Raw genomic sequence first — 24,840 nt, 5'->3', positions numbered from 1 at the left:
GCTGTATAACCGCATAAATGGCCACCGACAAACTGTGTCCAAAAAAACAAGTAGAGCACCCTGTTGCTGAGCACCCTGCCCAACAAGACATCGTTCATTTCAATAACTGTTTCACAGCTTGTACCATATGGATCCTTCCCACCAACACCACCTTTTCTGAATTGTGCAGATGGGAACTTGGCCTGCAATATATGCTACATTTCCGTAACCCTCCTGGCTTCAAACTTCGTTAGTATTTGTCCTCACCCATACAGCCCCTTCCCTGTTCTCATTCTAGCCCTACACAGCCCTCATTCCACCATTGCACCAAGTCTTTTTAGTTCTTTCAACTAATTCACATCCCACCACCCCCTCCCCACCTCTCTCTTGCCCTCCATCTAACCTGCAGCACTTCACTGTCTGCCCCCCCCCCCCCTACCCTACTATCCCACCCCCTCCCTGCCCCATCCTCCTCCTTAACCACACCCAGTCGCCACTCCCAACGTGCACTAGTGCTGTGGATCACAGTGTGGCCTTAGTTGCCTGAGACGACAGTCGTGTGTGTGTGTGTGTGTGTGTGTGTGTGTGTGTGTGTGTGTGTGTGTGTGTGTGTCGCCTATTTTTGACGTTGACAAAGGTCTTATTGGCCAAAAGCTTTATTTGTGACAGTCTTTTTGCTGTGCCTATCTGCAACCCAGCATCTCCGCTATATGCTGAGCAGCAATTTTCCTTTTCATAACTTTGTTACATTCCATCCTAGATTTTCCACTGTCAAATTCTCATAGTTTTAGACTAAGCACTGAATCAGCATAAAACAAGAGACTATCACAAAAATTTACATATTATAAGTCTCAAACTCCATCTATGCCTGTGATGAGAAGTGAAAATTGTTAAATGCTTCAAAATATTACTCAACTGCAAACAGTATCTACAGTCTGACCCTAAGCCAAGAAACGAAGACACCACTATACACTAGTCTCACTAATCCAGCCATTCCTTGTACATATGGGTGCCAGATTATTAAGTGTCTGAATATGTTTTAAACACAGGGGATATACTTTATTAAATTGAAAGATACATGACTCCCATTTGTGTTAAAACACACCAATAATGTTACATACTGTCTCTGTTGCTTGTACCCACAAGCTCCCTTCTCATTTTGGCAGCTAATGTTTCTGAAGGCAGCACCTTGTCTGGTTTCATCTGCATTGTACAAAACATCAGCAGTTCAATCTTGTGTCTGTATTATCTTCTGGACCTTGTTCACAAAATCACATGCATCTTTTTCAGTAATTGAGTTACATTCCCCAGTAACTGTCAGTTGCTGAACATCATATTGTCTTTTCCATTTTGACAGCCAAGCCTTGCTCGTTGAAACACATTACTACTGCTAAATGCAGCTGCTTTTTTTTTCCTTTATGGCTGGGCCACTGATTGCAATTACTTTACTGCTTTGTTGTATCAACCATACAACCATCTCAAAACAACTATGTCTAGTTCTTCATCCTCACTCCTTCCCATAACCTTTCCATCATTATCCATTTGGGTTGCATTCTATCTGACATCGTCTTTCTTTTATGTGTCATAAATAGTTACTTGTCGAACACTGTACTTGGCAGTAATGACTTTCTGTGAAGAACCTCTGTTCAATTTACCTAAAACTGAACTGTGACATAACACGTTTCCTTTTAGAAGACATGATACTGAACTGTAAAGAATTCCACAATTTCAAATATGTATAGCATTGTTTAACCCTTTCCACTCCAATGTCGAGTGCTACTCCACATTGCGAAATTTGTTTTTCGCTCCGATGTCGAGCCTCATTCGACGCGACTTTTCGAAGGTCTCAGACGTAATTTGAGTCTACTAGGCGTTATTGCTGCAGTGTGTTGCCATCTAGGAGAACCAGTGTTAACTCAGTGTCGAACAGTGGCAGCTGTGTTAAGTCAAAGATTGTAATTATTACATTCAAGTCCATGTGCTCGAAATGGCTAGTTCTTCACATACAGTCCTGTCTGAGGAAGAGATTTTAGATCTTTTAGAACAATCTCTAAGTGAAAACGAGAGTGAAAATGATTTTGATTATGATAGTGATTCATTTCAAAACAATTCGAGTGACAATGACGAAGAAAACAGTGACAATGTGCATGTTTCTAGTGATTCAGCAGAGGATTCGTGGCGAATGTGGAACAACACGGACACTGACTTTACAGATTTTCCTTTTGACGAATCAAAGTGTGGTTTTATAAAAGAAAGTAGTTCTGTTCCATCATCGCCCGTCGGATTCTTTCAATTAATTTTTACAGATAACCTATTTCAACAAACAGCAGATGAAACGAATAGGTATGCTACATCAAAAATACGTAAAGTGACACCACTTCCACAACATTCTGCATGGTGGGAGTGGAGAAATGTTACCATGGAAGAAATGAAACGCTTCCATGGTGTGCTACTGAATATGGCATTACAAAAGTGTAAGAACTTGCAGGACCTTTTTTTTTTTCCTTCTTCTTCTTCTTCTTCAAGAGAAGGGTTACAATCATCCAACTTCTTTCCAGACTGTTTTAGTCACCGACGATTTATGCAAATTTTCTGGGCACTTCATGTTTCTAATCCGACAAGTGCTACACATGTCAACAGTCATGTCTGAGTCACGTCTGAGTAAAGTGACAAATGTACTGAATTACTTGTCTGGCACGTTTCTCGAAATTTATCGACCATATCAGTATTTAGCTGCTGATGAATCTACAGTATTGTTCAAGGGTTGTATATTATTCAAAATGTACAATCCTCAAACACCAACAAAATGGAGACTCAGAGTTTATGTAATTTTGGATTCATCTAATGGTTATTCTGCAGTTTGATACCCTATTTTGGCGCTGTAACAACTGAGTCATTGATTTGTCCACGCTTGAATTTTTCTGAGAGAATAGTTCTTCAGCTGCTAGCTAATATAATAAATGCGACAGGGCAATCAGGGTATCATTTGTACACTGACCGTTTTTATACAAGTGTTGCATTAGCTGATGAGCTGTTGAAGCAGAACATGCATCTCACAGGAACGATTCAGGCCAATCGCAAAAACCTTCCAGCTGTGTTCAAGAAAGGAGCTCTGCGTCTAAGGAAGCATGAAATAAAATTCCTCCGCAACAACAAAATGATGGTTCTGGCATGGCAAGATAAACAAACGGTTCTCATGCTTTCTACAAAAGCCAATAACTCAGTGTCACTTATAGAAAGGAGAAACAGAAAGGAAGGGAAGAAATAAAGAAACCAAATGTGATTATTGATTATACTTCAAAGATGGGTGGAGTTGATCGATCTGACCGTTTTATTTCCAGTTACGGTTTTCTAATGAAAAGTCTCAAGTGGTGGTGAAAACTATACTTCTGGCTGTTGGAGGTAGGACTTGTAAACAGTTATTTACTACACAAGAACCACAGTGAGAAAAACAACTTGACAATACTGTCTCACAAAGCATTCCGTAAAAGTGTTATAAGAGTATTAGTTGCCGAAGAAAGAACTCAAGGACAGAAACAAGGACGTCGTTCAACTTCTGATGACGAGGTACGCTTGAATGGAAAGTTGCACATTATCAACAAGCTTCCTGAGAACAAGCATAAGGATTGAGCAGTGTGCTCAGACAGAGAAAAAGAAAGGTGGCAAGCGTGAAACTGTGTATTACTGCGAAACATGCTAGCGATACCCAGCTCTCTACCCTGAAGAGTGTTTCAAAAAATACCACACAATGGAATGTTTTGTACTGTAAAAGCTTACATAAATATATGAATGAAAGCACAAATTTTGTTTTAATGTATACCCCAATTTTTTTCCACAAAGAGATCCGTGCAAATCTCTGCAGTGCACAGCCGTCCAGGCGGCGGCAATTTGAATAAGAGCGCGCGGAGCCGTCCTGTGTCTGCCTTACGGAGTGCAAAGGGTTAATACTGTAATTCTCTAAAAACATATTTGCACATGATAAATGCTCATTGAATGCCATTTCGGATGTAGGTCAGTTTTTTGCGATGTCAGACTACTGAAGGCTGGAATGAGTTTAGTGTATATAATAACACTAACATCAATTTACAATAAAGTAATCAAAGCAGTTCACTTGCTCACTGATCGGATCCAAATAATTATCAGAGGCTATCCCTACATTCTATCTGATCCAATGTTATTCACAGAATTCAGGAACAAATTTATCTGAATCAGTACTGTTTCAGAATAACAAGAGTGGGTTTCATCAACTTGCATCAAATTTTCTGTCTTCACAATCACGAAATACCAGAGTTCAAAACAAGCACCTAGTAATAAGTTTTGTTTATTTCAAAAGCATTTGGCAGTACCAATGGGAATCATTACTGAAAGCCCTTCAGGAGTTTGGTGTGTATGAAAAACCTGTAAATCTCATTGGAATCACACCGAAGATTATTATACCAGGAATTAAATTTACAGGTCAATTGTCTGAATCATTTCCTTTCCAAACTGAACTTCATCCGGGCGATGGACAAACGGTTGTACTATGTATTGGAAAAAGACGTGGAGGAAGGGAAAAACTTGTCAACCAAACATCAAGATTAGTAGAAGTATAAAATATAAGCACCTTGCATTTGCAGATGATTTTGCATTACTTACAAGTAAAGTGGAAGATGCAAATCACTAGACTGAACAACTAGAAAACATAAAAGCACAACTAAGACCCAATTTCTTTCACAAAGATGTAAATGATGCCAACAATGAAGTTTGAAACTTCTGTCATCTGACTAAATAATAAAAAAAATCAATGTTATAAGTAAGTTCATCTTTTTCCTTGCCTTGTCTCATATCATCTCTGAGTTGCCATGTTAATCTGGGTTTAGCAACGTTAGTGATAAGTGACTGAATACCCTTCCTTCAGTATGTACGCAAGTTTAAATGCCTTGGGGAACTCTTGAGTGACCTCAAATGAGATAGCATCAATAAAATTAAGAACAATCAAATCGAAATAATCACAACAAATCATTTCACCAACATATACAAAGAAATCTCTTGATGCAATTTATGCTAGTGTAAAACTAAAGTGAATATCAAAGCAGTAACAGGTAAACTGCAGAAACTAGAGAGAAGAATTATCAATGACAATTATGAAACAGATGTACTCTACAACAGTTGCCTAACACAGTTAACTACTGAGTAAATGAATCATAACACACACAATGTATTATCAGAATCCAGACTACTCAAATAGCAACTCCGTTACTTTGTAAAAATAAAATCAAGGACAATTGGTTCAAAGTAGTCCATGAAGACTGAAAATGACAATGCAACAAATCAAAGACAAAAGGGGATTCCAAAGAGCAAAAATGAGAGACAAGTTAAAGTGGTTTTAACAAAATCAATACTCCACTACAGATAAAGAAATGACAGCTAGGTAAGAAAGAATGAGAAAGTTTTGAGAACAGGGTACATGCAGACAAAATAAGCAAATCTAGAAGACAGGGTGTATCAAAAGGTATGTTACCAGGCATGGTAGCTGCTATATAGATTGTTACCGTGTGGGCAGATTGTGCTAATGGACTTACATACTAAAAACATTTCATTTGCATGCTACCACCTCAAAGCAGAGGAGGCAATAGGTAGTTTGGACGACACAAACTGTGCAAGGAGTAAAGGAGACAATGTTCATAAATTAAACTCTAATGGTGTCAATGTCCAGTGAGCAAGCAGGTCATGCTATTGGAACCCCACATCTGATCAATCTGTTGTCGAAGGTGTCACTGAAGTGGCCACATTTTCTAAGTTTATTGGAGCCATTTAAATTTCCTTCTTTATTCCTTGCCTAAATTGTTTTGTTAGGACTGCCTACATCCTCTTCCATATTTCAGATACGCTAGCACGCAAACGTAACATTTTCAAATATATGTATATTAGCAGAATATGTGCACACGGTACTTATCTACCAGTCATCACACCTTACAATGTACCTTTTGATATACTCTGTGTATGTAGAGATTAAAGTGCTCCACTGTAACTACACTATACAAATAGCAAGGCTAAAATAATTTATCAACAACACATTGAAAAGAAAATTAGCAGTATTAACAGCAAATACAGTTGGGTTTTTGTTAAGTAAGTTAGTAGAATACATTGACTGGATGGACAGTATAATAAACAAAAGAATCAAAAGATCTAAAATGCTTTTGGGAAATTGGTATATCTGCCTAATATTGTGTAGGGCCCCTGTGGGCACCATTAGTGCCGCAACACGATATGACATGGACTCGACGAATGTATGGAGTAGTGCTGGAGGGAATTAACACCACAAATCCTGCAGGGCTGTCCATAAATCCCTAAGCATACGAGGGGGTGGTGATCCCTTCTGAACAGCACACTGCAAGGCATCCCAGATATGCTCAATTATGTTCATGTCTGGGGAGTTTGGTGGCCAGAGGAAGTGTTTAAACTCAGAATAGTGTTCTCGGAACAACTCTGTAGCAATTCTGGATGTTTGGAGTGACGCATTGTCCAGCTGGAATTGCCGAAGTCCATCTAAATGCACAATGGACATGAATGGATGCAGGTGACCAGACAGGGTACTTATGCATGTATCACCCGTCAGAGTCATTTCTAGATGTATCAGGGGTCCCATATCACTCCAACTGCACACCACTACACCATTACGGAGCCCCCACCAGCTAGAGTGGTCCCCTGCTGACATGCACGGTCCACTTTTCATAAGGTTGTGACTCCACACCCATACACATCCATCCGATTGATACAATCTGAAACGACACTCATCCAACCAGGCAACATGTTTCCAGTCATCAACAGTCCAATGTAAGTGTTGAAGGGCCCAGATGAGATGTGAAGCTTCATGCCGTGCAGTAATCACGGGTACACAAGTGGGCCTTAGGCTTCGAAAGCCCATATAGATGATGTACCATTAAATGGTTTGCATGCTGACACTTGTTGATGGCCCAGCACTGAAATTAGCAGCAATTTGCGGAAGGGTTGCACTTCTGTCTTGTTGAACTATTCTCTTCACACGTCGTCAGTCCCGTTCTTGCAGGATCTTTTTCCGGCCACAGTGATTTTGGCGATTTGATGTTTTACCAGGTTCCTGATAACGCTCGTGCACCGACTTTAAAACCATGTTCAAACTCACTTAAATCTTGATAACCTGCCATTACAGCACCAGTAACTGATCTAACAAATGCGCCAGAAACTCGTATTCTTAAATTGGCATTGCCGATCGCATTGCTGTATTCTGCCTGTTTACATATCTTTGTATTTGACACTTCAGTGTATATATCTTCATAAGGAAGTCAAAGCAACTTACATGCAAAAAAATTTAAAGAGTTTGAAGTGTCCCTGAACTACTGTATGTGTTAAGTGGGGTAAATCACTTTTTAATGTATTTTGTGAGCAGGGAAGCAGTCCTGGAAAGCAACAGTGCTTAATTAATACTAGCTATGGAAAACTGCTTAAAGCCCAAAACACGGCAATTACATTTTCGCGGTAATCTAAGTGTATACCAAAATGATTGACTATGGGAAATGGTGGGAGATATTTGTCACAATAGGTAAGAAACACAAAATTACCAAGATATGTGAAATAAGGAAAAGGCAACCATTCGCCTAAGGCAGACATATGTGAAGCACAGAAACACGTAAAAGAAAACTGTACTCACTCTAGCTTTAGACTTCTTGCTCTCTTTCTATATAAGCACAAGGTGTGACAAAGTAATGAGACCGATGAGAAAAAAAATGTTGCTTACCGTTTTAGTTAAGTTTAGTGTTTTCTCCTTCAAAGTAGTTCCCTTCTGACTGCACACACTTTTTCCAGCACTTCTGCCACTGATGGAAACATTTCTGGAACTCATCTTCTGTAATATCCTCCAAGACCCTCGTCACAGTTTTTTGGACATCTTGTGTTGTTTGAAAATGGTGTCATTTGACTGCCGTTTTGACTCTTGGGAATAGAAAAAAGTCTCACGAAGCGATATCTGATGAATAAGGTGCATGTGGTAGTACTGAAATTTGTTTTGAGGTTAAAAATTGCTGTACTGACAGCAGTATGGGATGGTGCACTATCGTGATACAGAATCCAATTATCAGCAATGTTGACACGAACCCAAAGAACTCTTTTACGAAGTCTTTCTAAAATTTCTTTGTAGTAATATTGGTTAACTGTTTGTCCAGGAGGCACCCACTCTTTGTGAACAATTCCCTTGGAGTCAAAGAAACACACAAGCGTGCATTTCACTTTTGACTTTGACATCCGAGCTTTTTCTGGTCTGGGTGATCCCTTTGAGTGCCATTGTGAACTTTGGCGTTTTGTCTCTGGATTGTACTGAAAAAAAAAAACAACTTTCATCACCAGTGATAACACGGCTCAACAACTATGGAATGATTTCTGTTTGCTCTAGCAGATAAGCTGCCATATTTTTCCATGTTTCTTGCTGTTGTTGTGCGAGATTTTTGGGGACCATTTTTGCGCAAATCTTTCTCATACCAAGATCTTCAGTTTCTTGATTGATGCTCAGTTCTTCTGCAATCATTTTCACAGATAATCTTTGATCAGATAATATGAGTTCACGCACACTGTCCAAGTTGACATCCGTCCATGAGGTTAATTGTCGTCCACTGCCGTCTTCATCTTCAACATTCGTTCTGCCTTCACTAAACATTTTATGCCAACGAAAAACTTGAGCTCTTGACATAACCTCTTCTCCAAAAGCCTTCTGAAGCTAACCATAAGTTGTCATCGTGTTTTCACCCGATTTAATGCAAAAAGAAATGGCATACTGTTGTGCAATATTATGCAGTTCCATTTCCGTGACGAGAGACACAAACATGTGTTAACTTATTACAGCACAACTCATGACTGAGCAGTTGCATCAATGTGCCGGTTGGACTACAAGCAGCTTCTAGACCAAGGTCAAAGATATTGTGCCTACGCAAGCCTGCAGGGTTGCCACATCTTGCAAAGAAAATCACTCATTACTTTATTGTTGCACCTCGTATACACAACACCACAGACACCTGACAGCTCATTCCCACACTCCAGCTGATTTTCAATTATTGAAAGTGGTTGCTTGGGCTGATGGTGATGGGGAGGGGGAGGGCAGGAGACACAAAGCAAGGTGGGGGTAGCTGAATAGGGTGAGGCTGATTTTTCAACAGATGCATAGCAAGACAAAAGGAGTTCAGACAATAGATCATATAAAGGGTATACAGACAAGGGGAGAGAGGGAGGGGATTGAGGGGGTAAAGAAGAGGGAGGGGAGATGATGGTGACTGGGAGGGGGAGAAAAAGAGAGAGTGGTGAAGAAATGGGAGGGCAGGTGGGGGGAGGGGGGTGTAGATGATGAGTGGTGGGAAAAGGAGGCATACAATTTGTACAGGGACATTGTACAAAAGAGGGAAGGGAACCGGCACGATAAGGCAGTGGGAAACAGGTTAGCAGAAGTTCAGGCCAGGGGGTTGTGAGAGCACAGATTATACTGGAAAGTCAATGTCCACCTGTGTAGTTCAGAGAAACTATTGCTGGAGGGGAGTATCCAAATGACTTGCATAGTGAAAAAGCTGTTGCAGTCATCAATGCTGTTATGCAGAGCAGGTTCAGCAACTGGATGGTCGTTTGCGGTCTGCCACTGTTTGGCAGTGGCCAATCATGTGAGGAGACAGTTGTTTATCATGCCCACACAGGATGCTGCACAGTAACTTTAGTTAAATGGTATATAACATGGCTGCTTTCACGAATGATCCTGCCTTTTGTACGGTAGGAAATGCCTGTCACTGGATGGTTGTAGGAGGTGGTGGGTGTGTATATGGGACAAGTACCTGGGCCAACTGCAAAAGAGTGAATGACTCATGGAACGCATGATTGGAAAAGGGATGGACAAGGATACTCTGTAAGCTGGGTGGGAGGTGAAACACTACTTTAGGTGATGGGGGTCAGATTCTAGGTACAATTTCCCTCATCTCAGGTCACAACAAGAGGTAATTGAAGCTCTGATGGAGGATATGTTTGAGCTTTTCAAGGCCAGGGTAATAATACTTTCTGATCGGAGAAGGTTTACTGGTATCAGAGGAGGAGATAGCATGGGTGATATGTTTATGAATGAGCTGAATATATAATGTCTGTCAAATAGGATGTCAGTCAAATGCCTTGGTAAGGTTATTGGTATATTTCAACACCACCTGCTTTCCACTGCAGATGTGGCATCCACAAGTGGCAATGCTGTAAAGGTGAAACTTTTTGGCATGGAATGGGTGACAACTGTCAAAGTGGAAGTGCTGTCAGTGCCTGGTGTGTTTGATATCAACAATCTATCCACGAAACCACCTGAAAGGTGGAGATCAGAATCTAGGAAGTGCTGTTGATTGAGCTTGTTGAGTTGAGAAGGGCCAGATGAAGTGGATTTGGGATTAAGTGTTGAGATTATGGAGGAAAAAGCAAAGATTGTCCTTGCCATGAATACAGATCTTGAAAATGTCAGCAATGAATCTGAACCCAACAAGAGGTTTTAGCTGTTGACTGGACAGGTAGGATTTCTCCAAATGGCTCGTAATTAAGTTTGGCTAGGATGATGCCATGTGGGTACCCATATAGTGTTCTACCATCCATCCTATCTGATGCCCCACCATATTCTACTGTTCACTCACATGAACATCCATTGCCAAACTGACAAACTGCACAAACTGACAAACTGCAATTTGACTATTATGCTGAGCACCACAACATTAATGAGTTCTAACAGCAGCTTCACTACGTGAGCCATTTGGATACTCCCTTCCAGCAATAGTTTCTCTGAACTACACAGGCGGGACTTTTCTTTCAACATATCCTGTGGTCCCACAATCTCCCTTGCCTAAACCTCTGTTAACCCGTTTCCTACTGCCTCATTTGAGCTATTCCCTTCTCTCTTCTGTCCACAGTGCTCCTTCCTGCGAGATCGTGTGCTGCCTTCTCACAAAATTCTAACTCGCACCCCTCTCCAAGCCCCCCCCCCCCCCCTCATGTGAGCGCTCTCTCTCTCTCTCTCTCTCTCTCTCTCTCTCTCTCTTTCTTTCTTTCTTTCTTTCTTTCTCTGTCTGTCTCTGTATACAACCCCCTTCTCTCTCCCACCCCCCCATCTCCCTCTATCTCCTTCTGGTCTTTCCCTCGAGCCCTTCTCTCTATTTCTCTTGTATGGTCTACCCTCTGAACTCCTTTCATCTTGCTGTGCAGCTGCTGAGTCATCAGTTGAAAGACATGCCTCACTCTATCCAACTACTCCTTCCTTACCTCATGCAGCCATCCATATCCCCTTCACACCTCCATCAGCCCAACCAACAACTTTCAATAATCAATCAGTCAGTCAGTCTCACCATAGCCATCGGCATGGAAGTTTGGGTGTATGTGATTGTGTGTGTGAATGTGCATACTTTTACTAGAGAAAGAGCAAGAATTTGAAAGCTAGTGTGAATGTTTTCTGTGCTCCACATGTCAGTATGTTGTGAGAGTGGTTGCCTTTCACTTACATTATGCATTATTATGGCCAGGAATTTTATTAATCTGCCAACACACACACACACACACACACACACACACACAAATCTTCTATTGACCACCTTATTGAATCCCTGTCATATTCTAGAGAAGTTCCATCTGAGTTAGCCCCTCCCTTAACCATCATACACAAGAGATTTTAAAAAAATAAAAAAAGGTGGCTAGTGTATAGGGCACATACATCTTCGAAAGGTTAGTAAAAGTGAGTCACGAAACTACCATAGCATATCATTGATATATGTGTAATCTCAAAACGTATTCTGCACTCAAATATAATTAGGCATTTTGGAAATAATGACCTCCAACATTCCAACCACAATGGATTTCAGAAATCAGTTGTGCAAAGCCCAGCAAACTCTCATTTTTCTCACACAACATCCTGAAAACTTTGGTCCAATGCAATCACTTGAACTCAGTATTTCTTGCCATTTTTATTTTATATTAGCAACTCTTTACAGCTTAGCACAGGTAGCACTGCGTAGCTACAGCTGGGTGCCACTGCTTTCTCATGAATCAGTCTAGCTACCAGTGAAAACCACATCAAAATCCCTACAGTAGTTCCTTAAATTGGCCTGAACATACAGACAGGAACTGTGGTGGGGGCTTCGATTTGTATGTGTATATTACTGTGTGTGCATACATGTGCCAAAGTGACGGTGCATATCATAATGTCTATTGTGTACCAACCTCTAGATCAGCTCCAGCAAGCACAGCAGCTCGTAAGTCACAGTTTTGTAAATTGGCATTTTTTAAGGTGGCCACTCTCAGGTTTACACCAGCCATATTACTACCCTCTAGGATGGCTCCTTTTAGATTGACTCCTGGAAAGATTGAAAAAATGAAGAAAACAAAATATATCAATTACCTCAGCAGAAAGATGGTGTGTCACTAATTGTCAATGTTATGTTGCTGTGATTAAAGGAAACTGGAATTTATATTCATAGGCAATATGTGAACATGACTTGCCCTCCATGTTGGCTCTGCTTCCAGCAGGGTCCTCAAAATTACATCCACGAAGACTTGCTCCCTCCAAATGGGCACACAGCATTTTGACACCAAGCAACTGAGCACCATCTAACTGAGCATGGCTGAGGTCTGCCCTCTCCATGCTACACCAGCTCAAATTTGCACCCAGCATCCGACAACCATGGAGGCATGCATACTATGGATGTAAAAACATTAAAATTACACTGATTACAAACATTTCTTTAAATAAGCTATAGGAATGATTAAAGTCTTTGGAAACACTTTTCCTTTCCCAGACAAAGTATTTTAACTACGAAGCCATCGATCACACTTCGCAAATTTAGAAAGTCACATGCCAACAACATTTGGCATTGTGCTATTATAGACTTTCCCCAACTCTCATTTACAACTTTTAAGTTTCTATTGATCTTATAGCTACATGCTATTCTGATAATATATATTCTAACAACAACCAAATAAATTAACTCATTTCTTAAAATTCTGTGAAGATATAATATTACAGCACAAAAATGTTCAGGATTATTTTATTATGACAATTACTATGTAAACATCTCTATTCATTACTATGTAAGCATCTCTTTTCATTATGTAAGTTCATATTCTCACTCAGTTTCGTGCACTGCTGCGATTGATCAATTGAAAGCATTAGATGTCCTTTTCCTAGCTCTTTTTTTCAATTATCTCGTTAACAAAATTATTCAATCTGGGAACTGGTATATATGAATTTCATGCTTTCCTGTAGTTTCTTTCATAAAAAGTTAATTCCAACAGCAGCAAGGCAAAATCAATAATTTTAGTGCCCATCTGAACACATACTAATCTAGTTTCATCATGCAAAGTCTCAGCTGGTGATAAACTCTGTTACAAAGATCACATCATCAGCTCAAATTTGCACACACATACAACTGAAAAAGTACCACTTCTAATGATAGTGGATGATGTTCACTTAATAGCTTGTATGGACCTACACTAACATGCCCAAAAGGCAACAACGCTGTAGTCACAAAACATGCATGCAGCACTTACATCACATCCCTGTAGTATAGGGTGCAGTAATAATCTACACAGCAGAATCCAAAACTTACTCTCATTTGTTTTCTTTCTCTGTCATTTATGCTTCCTGTATATGCATTACTCACACAGTGCTGTACAATTTAAAGTTCTGCTGTCTCGACAACCAAACACGCTAAAGTCACTTACGTATGATGACTGAAAATGTCAATAGTTCGAAGTGCCATTCTTACACAAAATACATTTTCTGTGTTATTGTGTTCTGGTGCTCTGTTTCATGTCTACAGACTTGTTCCATACGTCAGATCACAAAGAACATTTTTAAAACATTCACTGTCAGAGTGCACATGCTCTTTGTGCCCAGTAGCAAGTTCCAAGAGTTATATGTTAAGGTCTCCTACGTTTAGTTTTGGGGTAATCAGAAAGCATGTATGCTTTTGTTTGTATCAACGAAACATCTTTGAAATTGAAACAGAAAATTTGAGAAGCACAAACAATAAAGAAGTTGGAGAAGTTAACTGATAAAACAACATGAGTCTGGAAAATATTAGAAAAGACAGTTCTTCCTCAACAGTATAGGGAGTCCTGCTGTAAATATTTCAACATCTGATCCGAAGAATGGAATGACATCCACAATCCCAACAGGTGATGCCGGAAGTACAGCGGGACGACATATGGCTGAACTTCCAGCACTTATAGCACCACATCAGGGAAGGGATATGGCTTTACATCGCAGCAGTAGACCATCACCTTGACCTTCTCGGGTAGTGTGTAACCCTCAAAGGCCAAGATGAAGGCACCGGTGGCAACCTGATTATCTCTCAGAACATGGTGGACGCGCCAGATGAAATGGACACCTCGCCGCTCTAAATTGGCGCACAGCTCACCGTCAGACTGCAAAAGAAGGTCCCTGTGAATATGATACCCTGGATCATATTTAAGCTCTTATGGGGTGTGATGGAAACAAAAAACATCCCCAGCTTGTCACAGCAAGTAGTGCCTGTGTCTGGGCAGAGGCTGCTGTTTTGATCAAGACTGACCCTGACCACATTTTGGACATGCCCTCCACCTCCTCAAACTTGTCCTCTGAATGCTCCACAAAAAACTGAGGTTTCATTGACAAGAAAGATTCCCCATCAACTCTTGTACATACGAGGTACCGAGGTGAATAAGCTTCGCTGCCATCCTTAGCCTGGCGTTCCTCCCATGGTGTGGCCAGGGGGAGAATGATTTGGGGTCGTATTTCTTAGCATTGAAGTTAGACCTTGACTGCTTAGAGACTGCTGGTGTTTGACAACCAGCAAGAGATGACGTACTATGTTTCATGGCATGTCATCCGCCCTGATGCCACCCACTCCGACCAGGGGCCCTCCGCACAGGTGCCACCCTGCTGCAGCAAAGGCCACCTGGCAGGATGACCATTGCCTGGAGGCCCGATGCCCCAGGGTGACAGCCATCTTCTCCTCGGCATACGTGGAGAGTTAATGGCGCAAGCGTCAGCAGAGCGATCTGTATGTGGTCATGGGGTACAACCAACAGGGTACATGGCGGCCCCACCACAATGGACTGGCTACCGTGCTGGATATCAGGTGCAAACAAGCTAAGAAGTCCATTATCATTGCCAGCGTGAAAGCGATACTGCACAGAGGAAGGAGGAAAAGGCACCCAGGAGGGTGACATTGCCCAACAGCTGGAGAATAAGCAGAAGTGCAGATCCACGTCGACAAAGGATGCGAGAGGTCTCAGCGCATGATGGACACTATGCACCATGTAAGGCACCCTTCCCCAATTGCCTCGCTCTTCAGGAAAATTTTGAAAAATGGAGGTCAAACCCTACAGGGGATCATCACATTAAGGCTGAAATGCTGAAATGTGTGAGACACATTTTAATGGTCTCTTACGACAAGCGAGAATACCTCGGGCCTATTCTAACCCCCAGACCCAAAGGGGACAACTGTATAAGAAACAGAAGCAAATACTGAATATTTTTTCCTTGAATTAAATTTTATTTTCACTAGTAAATATTTAGAAGATATGAGAAACTGTTTTGCAGAAATAAAAATTAGTGTCTCAGTATTAATGGCACTTAAAATGAAAGTTCTCTTATTGGCATTAGAACCCGTCACTTCCCTGGTGAGGCACATAGAATGTTTTTAACAAATTATTTATTTTCTAGGTGGTCTAATTAAGAGTTATGAAATGACCAGTATAATTCTGTCATATCAGAATGCTTTCTCAATTATTTTTTTTGGAAACAAGTAAGTTATGTACAGACACACTGTTATCTTGATTCTCATGACATGTGTGAGATTTTAAGTACTTTAGGATTCAAGGAGACCACTCACTGAAATGTAGACCTGTTTTGGTCATCAATAGGCACACAAGGAGGTGCCTTTCAGAGTTATCCATTAACAAGCTAGAGTAAAATGTGTGCGCAGTCATGCTCCTGCCCCAACGTGGTGCCTGCAAGACCAACAATGCCATTGATATTTTGCAGGAAGTGGACTGATTGTGGTGGGAGTAGTGTCAGACGGGGTGGACAGGGGGAGGGGGAGGCAGGGAAAGCGAACAGGGCGTGGGTGGCTCAGAGGGAGGGGAGGTGGTCGGTTTGCCTTCTACAAATGCAGGAGGGAGCAGTAGCAGGTATACAGGTTGATACAATTGTAGCAGCCAGTGGGACGTGGCACACGCTGAAGGCGATGAAAATTGGAAGGGGGTGACAGAACAAAGGAAGAGCAAATTGTTGGGTGGAGGATGCGGGACAGTGGGTTACCTGAGACTGAGGCGAGAACGACTATGGGAGCCGAGGGTACGTTGTAAGAACAACTTCCATCTGCGTAGTTCAGAAGAGCTGGTGGTGGTCCTGGGTTGTGAAGCAGCCTTTGAAATTGAACATGTTGTGCTCAGCTGCATGTTGTGTCACCAAGTGGTCAACTTTGTTCTTGACAACAGTTTGGCAGTGGTCACGCCATCCTGGTGGACAGCTGATTGGTAACCTACGCCAACCAAAATAAAGGCTGTGCAGTGGTTGCAGCAGTGTTGGTATATGACATAGCTGCTTACGCAGGTGGCCTGGCCTCTGTTGGGGTAGGATAAACCTGTGATACGACTGGACTAGGAGGTGCTGGGTTGGTGGATTGGGGAGTCTTGCACCTTGGTCTGCCACAGGGATCATATCCCTGTGGCAAGGGATTGATTGGTTGGTTTTGGGGTTGATGGAGGCTAAACATTAAGGTCATCAGTCCCCAGTTCCAAACAGGCATACTTGTAAAAGGCCTATACAGTAAAAGCGTAGCCTCTGCACCCAGAGGGAGGGAACACCAAGGGGTACAGAGCTAAAATGAACACCACAGTAACACAAAATAGAGGACACTTAAAAGGAGCAGAGCAAATAGTTGACTTGAGTAAAACAGACTACAGTAGTTGATGGATCAGGTAAACGGTCAACCTCTCAACTACAAATGCAGAACCTCCAGCTGGAAAGCACTGATAGAGGTACCAACACAACTTGTTACCATAAAAGACACTATTTTGGTAGCCATGTCACAATTAAAAGTCACTGGAGTGGTTGTAGCCTGAGAAATCATGCGAGAGCAGCCACACTAGAGGAAGTGATAAAACCCAGCTGCACGGATAAAACGTAAAACTGAGTCAGCTATAGAGGCATCGTCACCTAGAATTAAAGGAAGTGCAGCTGGTAAATTAAAGGACTGCCGCAAGGGGCCTAAAAGAGGGCAGTTCATCAGAAGATGGACCACTGTCAGCCCTGCATCACAGAGACACTGGGGCGGGTTCTCACTACAAAGGAGATAGCTGTGGGTCAACCGCGTATGTCCAATTTGGAGACGGCAGAGAACAACTGAGTCCCTACGCGTGCCCCTCAAGGATAAGTTCCATACGGTCGTGGACGACTTGACCATGCGGAGCTTATTTGGCATGTTCAAGACAGACCATTCAGAGCTCCAAACATCGCGGACCTTGCAATGTAGGGCTGACCGGAGGTCTCTTTCCACGAGATCAAGCTCCAGGGGTAGCGAAGTGGTGGCCTACTTGGCCAACCGATCGACACGTTCGTTTCCTGGAATGCCCATGTGGCCTGGGGTCCACACAAACACTGCTGAACAACCACACTCGGCGAGAGCAAACACAGCATCTTGAATGCTGTGCACCAAAGAGTCCTGAGAAAAACACTGGTCGAGTGCTTGCAATCCACTCAGGGAGTCACTACGTATGACAAATGACTCCCCAGGGCAGGAGGAAAGGTGAGCGAGTGCACGATAAAGAGCAACCAGCTCCGCAGTGAAAACACTGCTCCCACAAGGCAGGGAATGCTGCTCAACGTAGTCGCCGTGCATGAAAGCAAACCCAGTGCGTCCATCGACCACAGAACCATCGGTGTAGACTACATCTGCATCACAAAACGAGGCAAGAAGAGCCAGGAATTGTTGACTTGATGAAGACTGGCAGGTGGAACGGAGGACTTGGAGTTGCAGGACAAATCCAAGCAAAGCCGCAAGCGGGGGAGGGACCAAGGAGGGGTAGAAAGAGAAGGCCGGAAGGATGGAGGAATGGGAAAGGACTCGAGTGACGAGAGAAGGGAACGAATGTGGACCGCGATCGGGAGACCTGACCTAGGCCGCCGTCGTGGGAAGGTAAGTGCAGAAGATGGAAAAAGGAGCTTGCGGTTTGGGTGGTCGGGCGAGGCATGGACGCGGGCGATATAGGACACAAGCAGCTGTTGTCTTTGGAATCTTAGGGGAGGGATTCCAGCTTTTGCTAGAAGGCTAGTCACTGGACTAGTGCAGAAGGCACCTGTCGCCAGTCTGACACCACAGTGGAGAATCAGGTCGAGGATCTGCAACGTTGAAGGTGCTGCTGAGTCGTACACCACGCTCCCATAGTCGAGACGGGACTGGACTAAGGCCTTATAGAGCTGTAGGAGGGTTGTTCGTGCAGCCCCCCAAACGGTGTGGCTGAGGCAGCGAAGGATGTTGAGGTGCCGCCAGCACCGTTGTTTAAGCTCGCGAAGATGAGGTGTCCAAGTGAGCTGAGCATCAAACAGCATGCCAAGGAAGCAATGCGTCTCCGCAGTACGAAGGAGTTCATTGGCAAGGTAGAGCTCTGGATGGAGGTGGACCGTGCGACGCCAACAGAAATGCATCACTCGGGTCTTGGAGGCTGAGAACTGAAAACCATGGTTGGATGCCCAAAAATGTGCCTTACGGATAGCTCCCTGCAGCTGCCGTTCAGTAACACTGATGCTTGGGGAACTGTAAGAAAGACAAAAGTCATTGGCATATAGAGAGGAACAGACCAAGCCGCAGCCGCAAGACCATTAATGGCCACCAAAAAGAGGGGAACACTGAGAACCGAGCCCTGCGCGACACCATTCTCCTGAATATGAGCAGAGCTAAAATATGTGCCAACTCGAAACCGAAAGGAGTGATTCGAGAGGAAATTCCGTAGAAAAATCGGAAGTGGATCCCATAAGCCCCATTCATGCAACGTAGCAAGGATATGATGGCGCCAGGTGGTATCGTACACCTTCTGAAGATCAAAGAAAACAGCAACTAGACGTTCTCACTGAGTGAAAGCTGTACGAACAGCCGACTCTAGCGAGACTAAATTGTCGATCACTGAGCGGCCCTGACGGAAGCGCCCCTGTTGCTGGGCTAGGAGGCCCCGAGCTTCGAGGATCCACATGAGCCGCCGACTTACCACCTGTTCCAGGAGTTTGCACATAACGTTGGTAAGGCTGATAGGGTGATAGCTATCAACCACCAGCAGATCTGCACCACGTAGCACCGGAATGGTAACGCTATCCTGCCAACAAGTTGGGGAAACGCCTTCCGTCCAGATGCGGTTGAACAGGACGAGTAATGCACCCTGACAGTGTGCCGAGAGATGGTGAAGAAACTGGTTGTGAATTCGGTCTGGACCTGGAAAGGTATCAGGGCAAGCTGTATGGGCACTTTGGAAATCCCAATCACTAAATGGGGCGTTGTACTGTTCCCAACGGTGCGTGCGAAACGACAACTGCGTACGCTCAGTCTGCTCTTTAATGGCACGGAATTCTGTGCTGTAGCCTGCTGTCGCTGAAATACGAGCAAAGTACTCTGCCAGATGTTCGGCGATGGCGATTGGGTCAGTACAAAGTGTACCCTGAAGAGAAAGGCAAGGGACAGATGCATGAGGGCGAAAGCCAAAGATGTGCAGAACCCGCGACCACACAAGAGATGGGGAGGTGCGAGAACCTATGGTGGCAACATATCATTCCCAGCAGTCCTGTTTGCTCCGCCGGATTAACCATCGAGCCTGGGCCCGCAGCCGTTTAAAGGCAACGAGATTCTTTAGGGAATGATGACGCCGGTGTCGTTGCAGGGCTCGCCGGCGGTCCCAGGTAGCTTCTGTAATCTCTGGTGTCCACCAAGGGACTGACTTACTCCTTAGGGTACTTGAAGAGCAGGGGACAGTTGCCTCAGCAACAGAAACAATAGCCATAGTGATCTTGTCCAATGCCAAATCAATGTCACCAGGAAGCGAAGCAATGGCCATAGAAGCTGAGGTGTAGGCTGCCCAGTCAGCTCCACGAAGAGACCATCGTGGCAGCTGGTCAGGGGGTTGGGATTGAAGAAGAAAAACCAGGATAGGAAAGTGGTCGCTACCACAGAGGTCGTCGTGGACCCTCCAACTGAGGTATGGAAGAAGACCTGGACTACTAAGAGAGAGGTCAATAGCCGAGTATGTGCCATGAGCCAAGCTAAAATATGTGGGAGCACCAGTGTTAAGGAGGCAAATATCCTGCTGTGCCAAGAGAGCCTCAACGTTCCTACCCTGGCCAGAGATCTGGGCCCCACCCCATAAAGGGTGGTGGGCATTAAAGTTCACAAAAGGAGAAATGGCAGGGGAGCTGGGTAAACAAGGCAGCTAGGTCAGCAAGAGGGACAACCTCATCTGGGGGAAGGTAGAGGGAGCAGATGGTAAGCTCCATTCCTGCCCGGATTCTAACAGCTGCAGCCTCGAGAGCCGTGTGAAGTGGCACCGGGGCACTAGGAACAGTAACAAGAACATAAACACAGACACTGCCAGACACCCTGTCGTATTCTACGCGGTTCTTATAGTAACCCTGGTAGTCACAGAGGGAGGGGGTCTGCCGAACAGGAAACCAGGTTTCCTATAGTGCCAGACAAGTGGCAGGGAAGCAGCACAAAAGCTCCCAGAATGAGATTTTCACTCTGCAGCGGAGTGTGCGCTGATATGAAACATCCTGGCAGATTAAAACTGTGTGCCCGACCGAGACTCGAACTCGGGACCTTTGCCTTTCGCGGGCAAGTGCTCTACCATCTGAGCTACCAAAGCACGACTCACGCCCGGTAGTCACAGCTTTACTTCTGCCAGTACCTCGTCTCCTACCTTCCAAACTTTACAGAAGCTCTCCTGCGAACCTTGCAGAACTAGCACTCCTGAAACATCCCCCAGGCTGTGGCTAAGCCATGTCTCCGCAATATCCTTTCTTTCAGGAGTGCTAGTTCTGCACGGTTCGCAGGAGAGCTTCTGTAAAGTTTGGAAGGTAGGAGATGAGGTACTGGCAGAAGTAAAGCTGTGATTACCGGGCATGAGTCGTGCTTCGGTAGCTCAGATGGTAGAGCACTTGCCCGCGAAAGGCAAAGGTCCCAAGTTCGAGTCTCGGTCGGGCACACAGTTTTAATCTGCCAGGAAGATTCAGCACAAAAGCTGTTCCAACTCAGTAAGGTGGTGGAAAAAACCATGGCAATTCCATTGAAGGATAATGGCATCTGGCTGTGAAGACATGAAAGAACTTGGGGGGGGGATAGGTTATGCCTCAGAAGCGCTCGCCGCCACCGATAGCGAAGTAGCCTGATCGACTTCCATAGGAGCTGCGGGTCGAGCAACATCTAGCTCCTGAGGGGACGCTAGATGCTCCACATCTTCAGGTGCAGTGGTGAACTCCTTTTCTGTCTCTATGTCCTTCTCCTTTTGCTTTTTCTTCTTTTTGGTAGGGTCTCATTTGCCCATCGGTTTATCAGGCTGGATGGGCTTTTCCAACCCAGTCTCATGGACCGAGGAAGACCTGGAAGCCCTACGGCCCTCAGGTGGTGGCTTTTTCAGCCACTGGCTGACACATGGAGGGGCAGTAACCGTGGAAGGGAGGGCACCAAGCAATCCCTTCTGCACGAGGGGAGCTGGAGGAGGTGGGCACTTCTCCGGCGCAGAGGAGGGGACTGAAGTCCCCAAAGAAGGAGGGGTTGTTACTCCCGATGTTGATAACAGGGGAGCAAAGGAAGAGGGTGTTCCACCAACTACCTGGGGGGCAGGAATAGACGGCTGGGCTGGAGGGCCCACAAGAAGCGGCTGAGCTTGGGGACTCATTGCCAGGGATGGCAACATCGAAGCTGCTGCAGCAAACGTCGATGAAATGCGCACAGGGTGAAGTCTGACATACTTGCGTTTAGCCTCTGTGTAAGTGAGCCTGTCCAAGGTCTTATACTCCATAATCTTCCGTTCTTTTTGATAAACCGCACAGTCTGACGAGCAAGGTGAATGTATCTGTCCGCAGTTGACACAAACAGGGGGCGACAAACATGGGATGTTGGGGCGGAAAGCACATCTGCAATCCCGACAGGTAGGGTTGGCATCACATCTCGATGACATATGCCCAAACCTCCAGCACTTGAAGCAGCGTATGGGAGGAGGGACGTAAGGCTTAACATCACATCGATATATCACCACCTTCACCTTCTCGGGCAGGGTGTCTCCCTCGAAGGCCAAGATGAAGGAGCCGGTGGCGACCCTGCTATCTTTAGGTCCCCTGAAGACATGTCGTACAAAGTGGACACTGCGGAGTTCCAGATTTGCACAAACCTCGTCATCAGATTGCAACAACAGGTCATGATGAAAAATAAGTCCCTGAACCATATTGAGGCTCTTATGAGGCGTAATGGAGACTGCAACATCACCGAGCTTGTCACAAGCAAGCAATGCCCGTGACTGTGCTGGGGATGCTGTCTGTATGAGGACTGCTCCAGACCTCATTTTACACAGGCCCTCAACTTCTCCGAACTTGTCCTCTAAATTTTCCACAAAAAACTGAGGGTTTGTGGTCAGAAATGAGTCCCCATCTGTTCGGCTGCAAACCAGAAATTCAGGAGGATACGTCTCACCAGGTAATTTAGACCGCCATTGCTCCCCTGGTGTGGACAGGTAAGGGAACGATTGGGGGTCATACTGTAAAGCATTGAACTTTCCTTTCTTAGAGACTCGTGCTTGTGCACTATTTGTATTTTGTTTCATGGTGGTCCCACAAGCAGCTAGGGGAAGGAATGTCCATCCGGACGGAGCCCCGCTTGCCTGGGTAAGCCTAATACAACCGGGAGGCAGCAGGTTCCCCAGAGGTCGCCCGCTAGCAACTGTTCTACCTCAACAGCCATGCGTCTCCTCAGCGCGCAGCGCACCTTGAGATTGCGGTGTTTTTATAGAGTTATAGAGGTTTATACCATCCTTGTAACCCAGGCAGTTAAGCCAAGATCCCTGTGCTCTGTACCGTACAATGTTCCACTGTCACGCCTTACGGTGGTCGTTGAAGCACGCTCAGAGCTTATGGTATTGAGGACTGGTGGCACTTCCCAGTCCCCAGCTCAGGGACCCTGGGGTCGACAAGCCCGTACCCAGCAACTAAATGCTGAGCCCCCTGAGGGGGGGGGGGCAAGGGGTTGGGAGTGGTATACGGATCATACCTCTGTGGCTGCCCAATCCACCCACCCAGCAGCTCCTTCTCCAGTCCTGTCACAGACTTATCCTGCCCTATCAGAGACCAGGCCACCTGCTGCAAGCATTGCACAGCCTTTTTTGTTGGTATGACAAGCAACCAGCTTTCCAGCAGATTGAATTGCCACCATCAAACTGTTGTTGATAACAATGTTGACCACCTGGTGGCACAATATGCAGCTGAGCACAACATGCTCAATTTCAAAGTCTGCTTTACAACCCAAGCCTTCTAGATCCTTCCCTCACCACCAGCTTTTCTAAACTATCCAGGTGGGAGTTACTCTTACAATACAGAGATGTGAAAATTATTAGACTCAAGGGTTTTTTGAACACATTTACAGTTTATAAGCATTTATTCATCAAATGAGAATACAATAGTACTTTGTGTGCATGCCTTTATTATTCATCAGAAATTCAACATGTCTTGGCATTGTTTCTATGAAACCTAAGCATGAATTTTTGACATCTTCAGCATTATGACATATTTGGATTAGTTTCTCCACGAGTTGCAACCTTGTTGTAATGCTGATCTTCCTCAACTTCTGCCTAACAATTGCCCACAAATTCTCTACAGGATTCTTGTCTGGACTATTTCCAGGCCATGGCAAAGTTTTTACATTGTTTGCAGCTAAGCACTGTGCTCCTGACTTAGCTTTATGGCAAGTGCACCACTGTGCGTGAACACAGTCACTGTTGGAAAACCATTCCTTCGTCTGAGGTAAAAGCCTTTTTTTCCAGGACTTTCCTATATCAAGTTTGATTCACAGTGCCTTCCACAATGTAATGGCAGCCAGTACCCTTGGCTGACATGACACAAAGCACCATAACAAACAGAGCACGTTTTATGGTTTGCGCTATACTGAACTCGTAGAACTCTTCAACTGTTCTTTGGACACACTTTTTTCTTCACATTTGGACAACACAGACTCATGAGAAAAGCAAATCTGAAAGCAAGCATGATTTCCGATGTTATATGCTGACTCGAAAAGAAAATAAAGAAGAAAATTTCTCCATGTCTCTTTTCTATATTTTGTTGATAACAAATCTTCATTTTTCAAAATAAATTTTCACATACAGATTCTCATTTGGTTTATTTAAAGTTTATTTACCTTGCTCCAGTCCTCCCCAAACTGATTTCTAACTTCACAAGCCCTTTTAAGTCTCTTTGCTCTTATTGCAGGGGTAAGTTTTGCTTTCTTGTGTGGATGATGAGCTGCACTAATAAGCTTTCTGTGGACTGTAAAGGTACAATCAACAACCTCAAAGTTCTCCAGAGCCTTTTTCAACTACTGACTGGTAGCTGTTTTTCGTCATCTGGACAAGTTTGTGTTGGGTTCTGGGGGATGTTTTGATCTTGCGTCCACAGTTCTCTCAACGTGCAGGACTGACAGTAGGGGCATCTTTTGCTGTCTGGCAAATGCGGCTTACACATTTTTGGAAATTTGAAACCTGTTTTCCATTTCTCACTGTAAATATTGTCCTCCTTCGAATAACAGTTTTATAGAAGCAAGTTTTGTTGGCAACGGATCACTTTTCTGACCC

The 24,840-nt window shown here is 44.2% G+C and overlaps 1 protein-coding gene across 1 annotated transcript in view; it reads right to left on the bottom strand.

Annotated features, from left to right (window-relative positions):
- Positions 1–24,840, bottom strand: part of LOC126473986 (BTB/POZ domain-containing protein KCTD9) — a 42,511-nt gene that overhangs the window by 4,903 nt on the left and 12,768 nt on the right. The window contains exons 6-7 of the mRNA XM_050101373.1: positions 12,481–12,676; positions 12,202–12,335 (exon numbers count right to left, since the gene is read on the bottom strand). Of these exons, the coding sequence (XP_049957330.1) occupies positions 12,202–12,335; positions 12,481–12,676 (330 nt within the window). The remainder of the gene's footprint in view (positions 1–12,201; positions 12,336–12,480; positions 12,677–24,840) is intronic.

The sequence above is a fragment of the Schistocerca serialis genome, chromosome 4 (assembly GCF_023864345.2).
Source record: "Schistocerca serialis cubense isolate TAMUIC-IGC-003099 chromosome 4, iqSchSeri2.2, whole genome shotgun sequence".
Classification (NCBI taxonomy): Eukaryota; Metazoa; Arthropoda; class Insecta; order Orthoptera; family Acrididae; genus Schistocerca; species Schistocerca serialis.
Note: the sequence above shows the minus strand (reverse complement) of the source record. Positions and strands in the feature narration are given on the sequence as shown.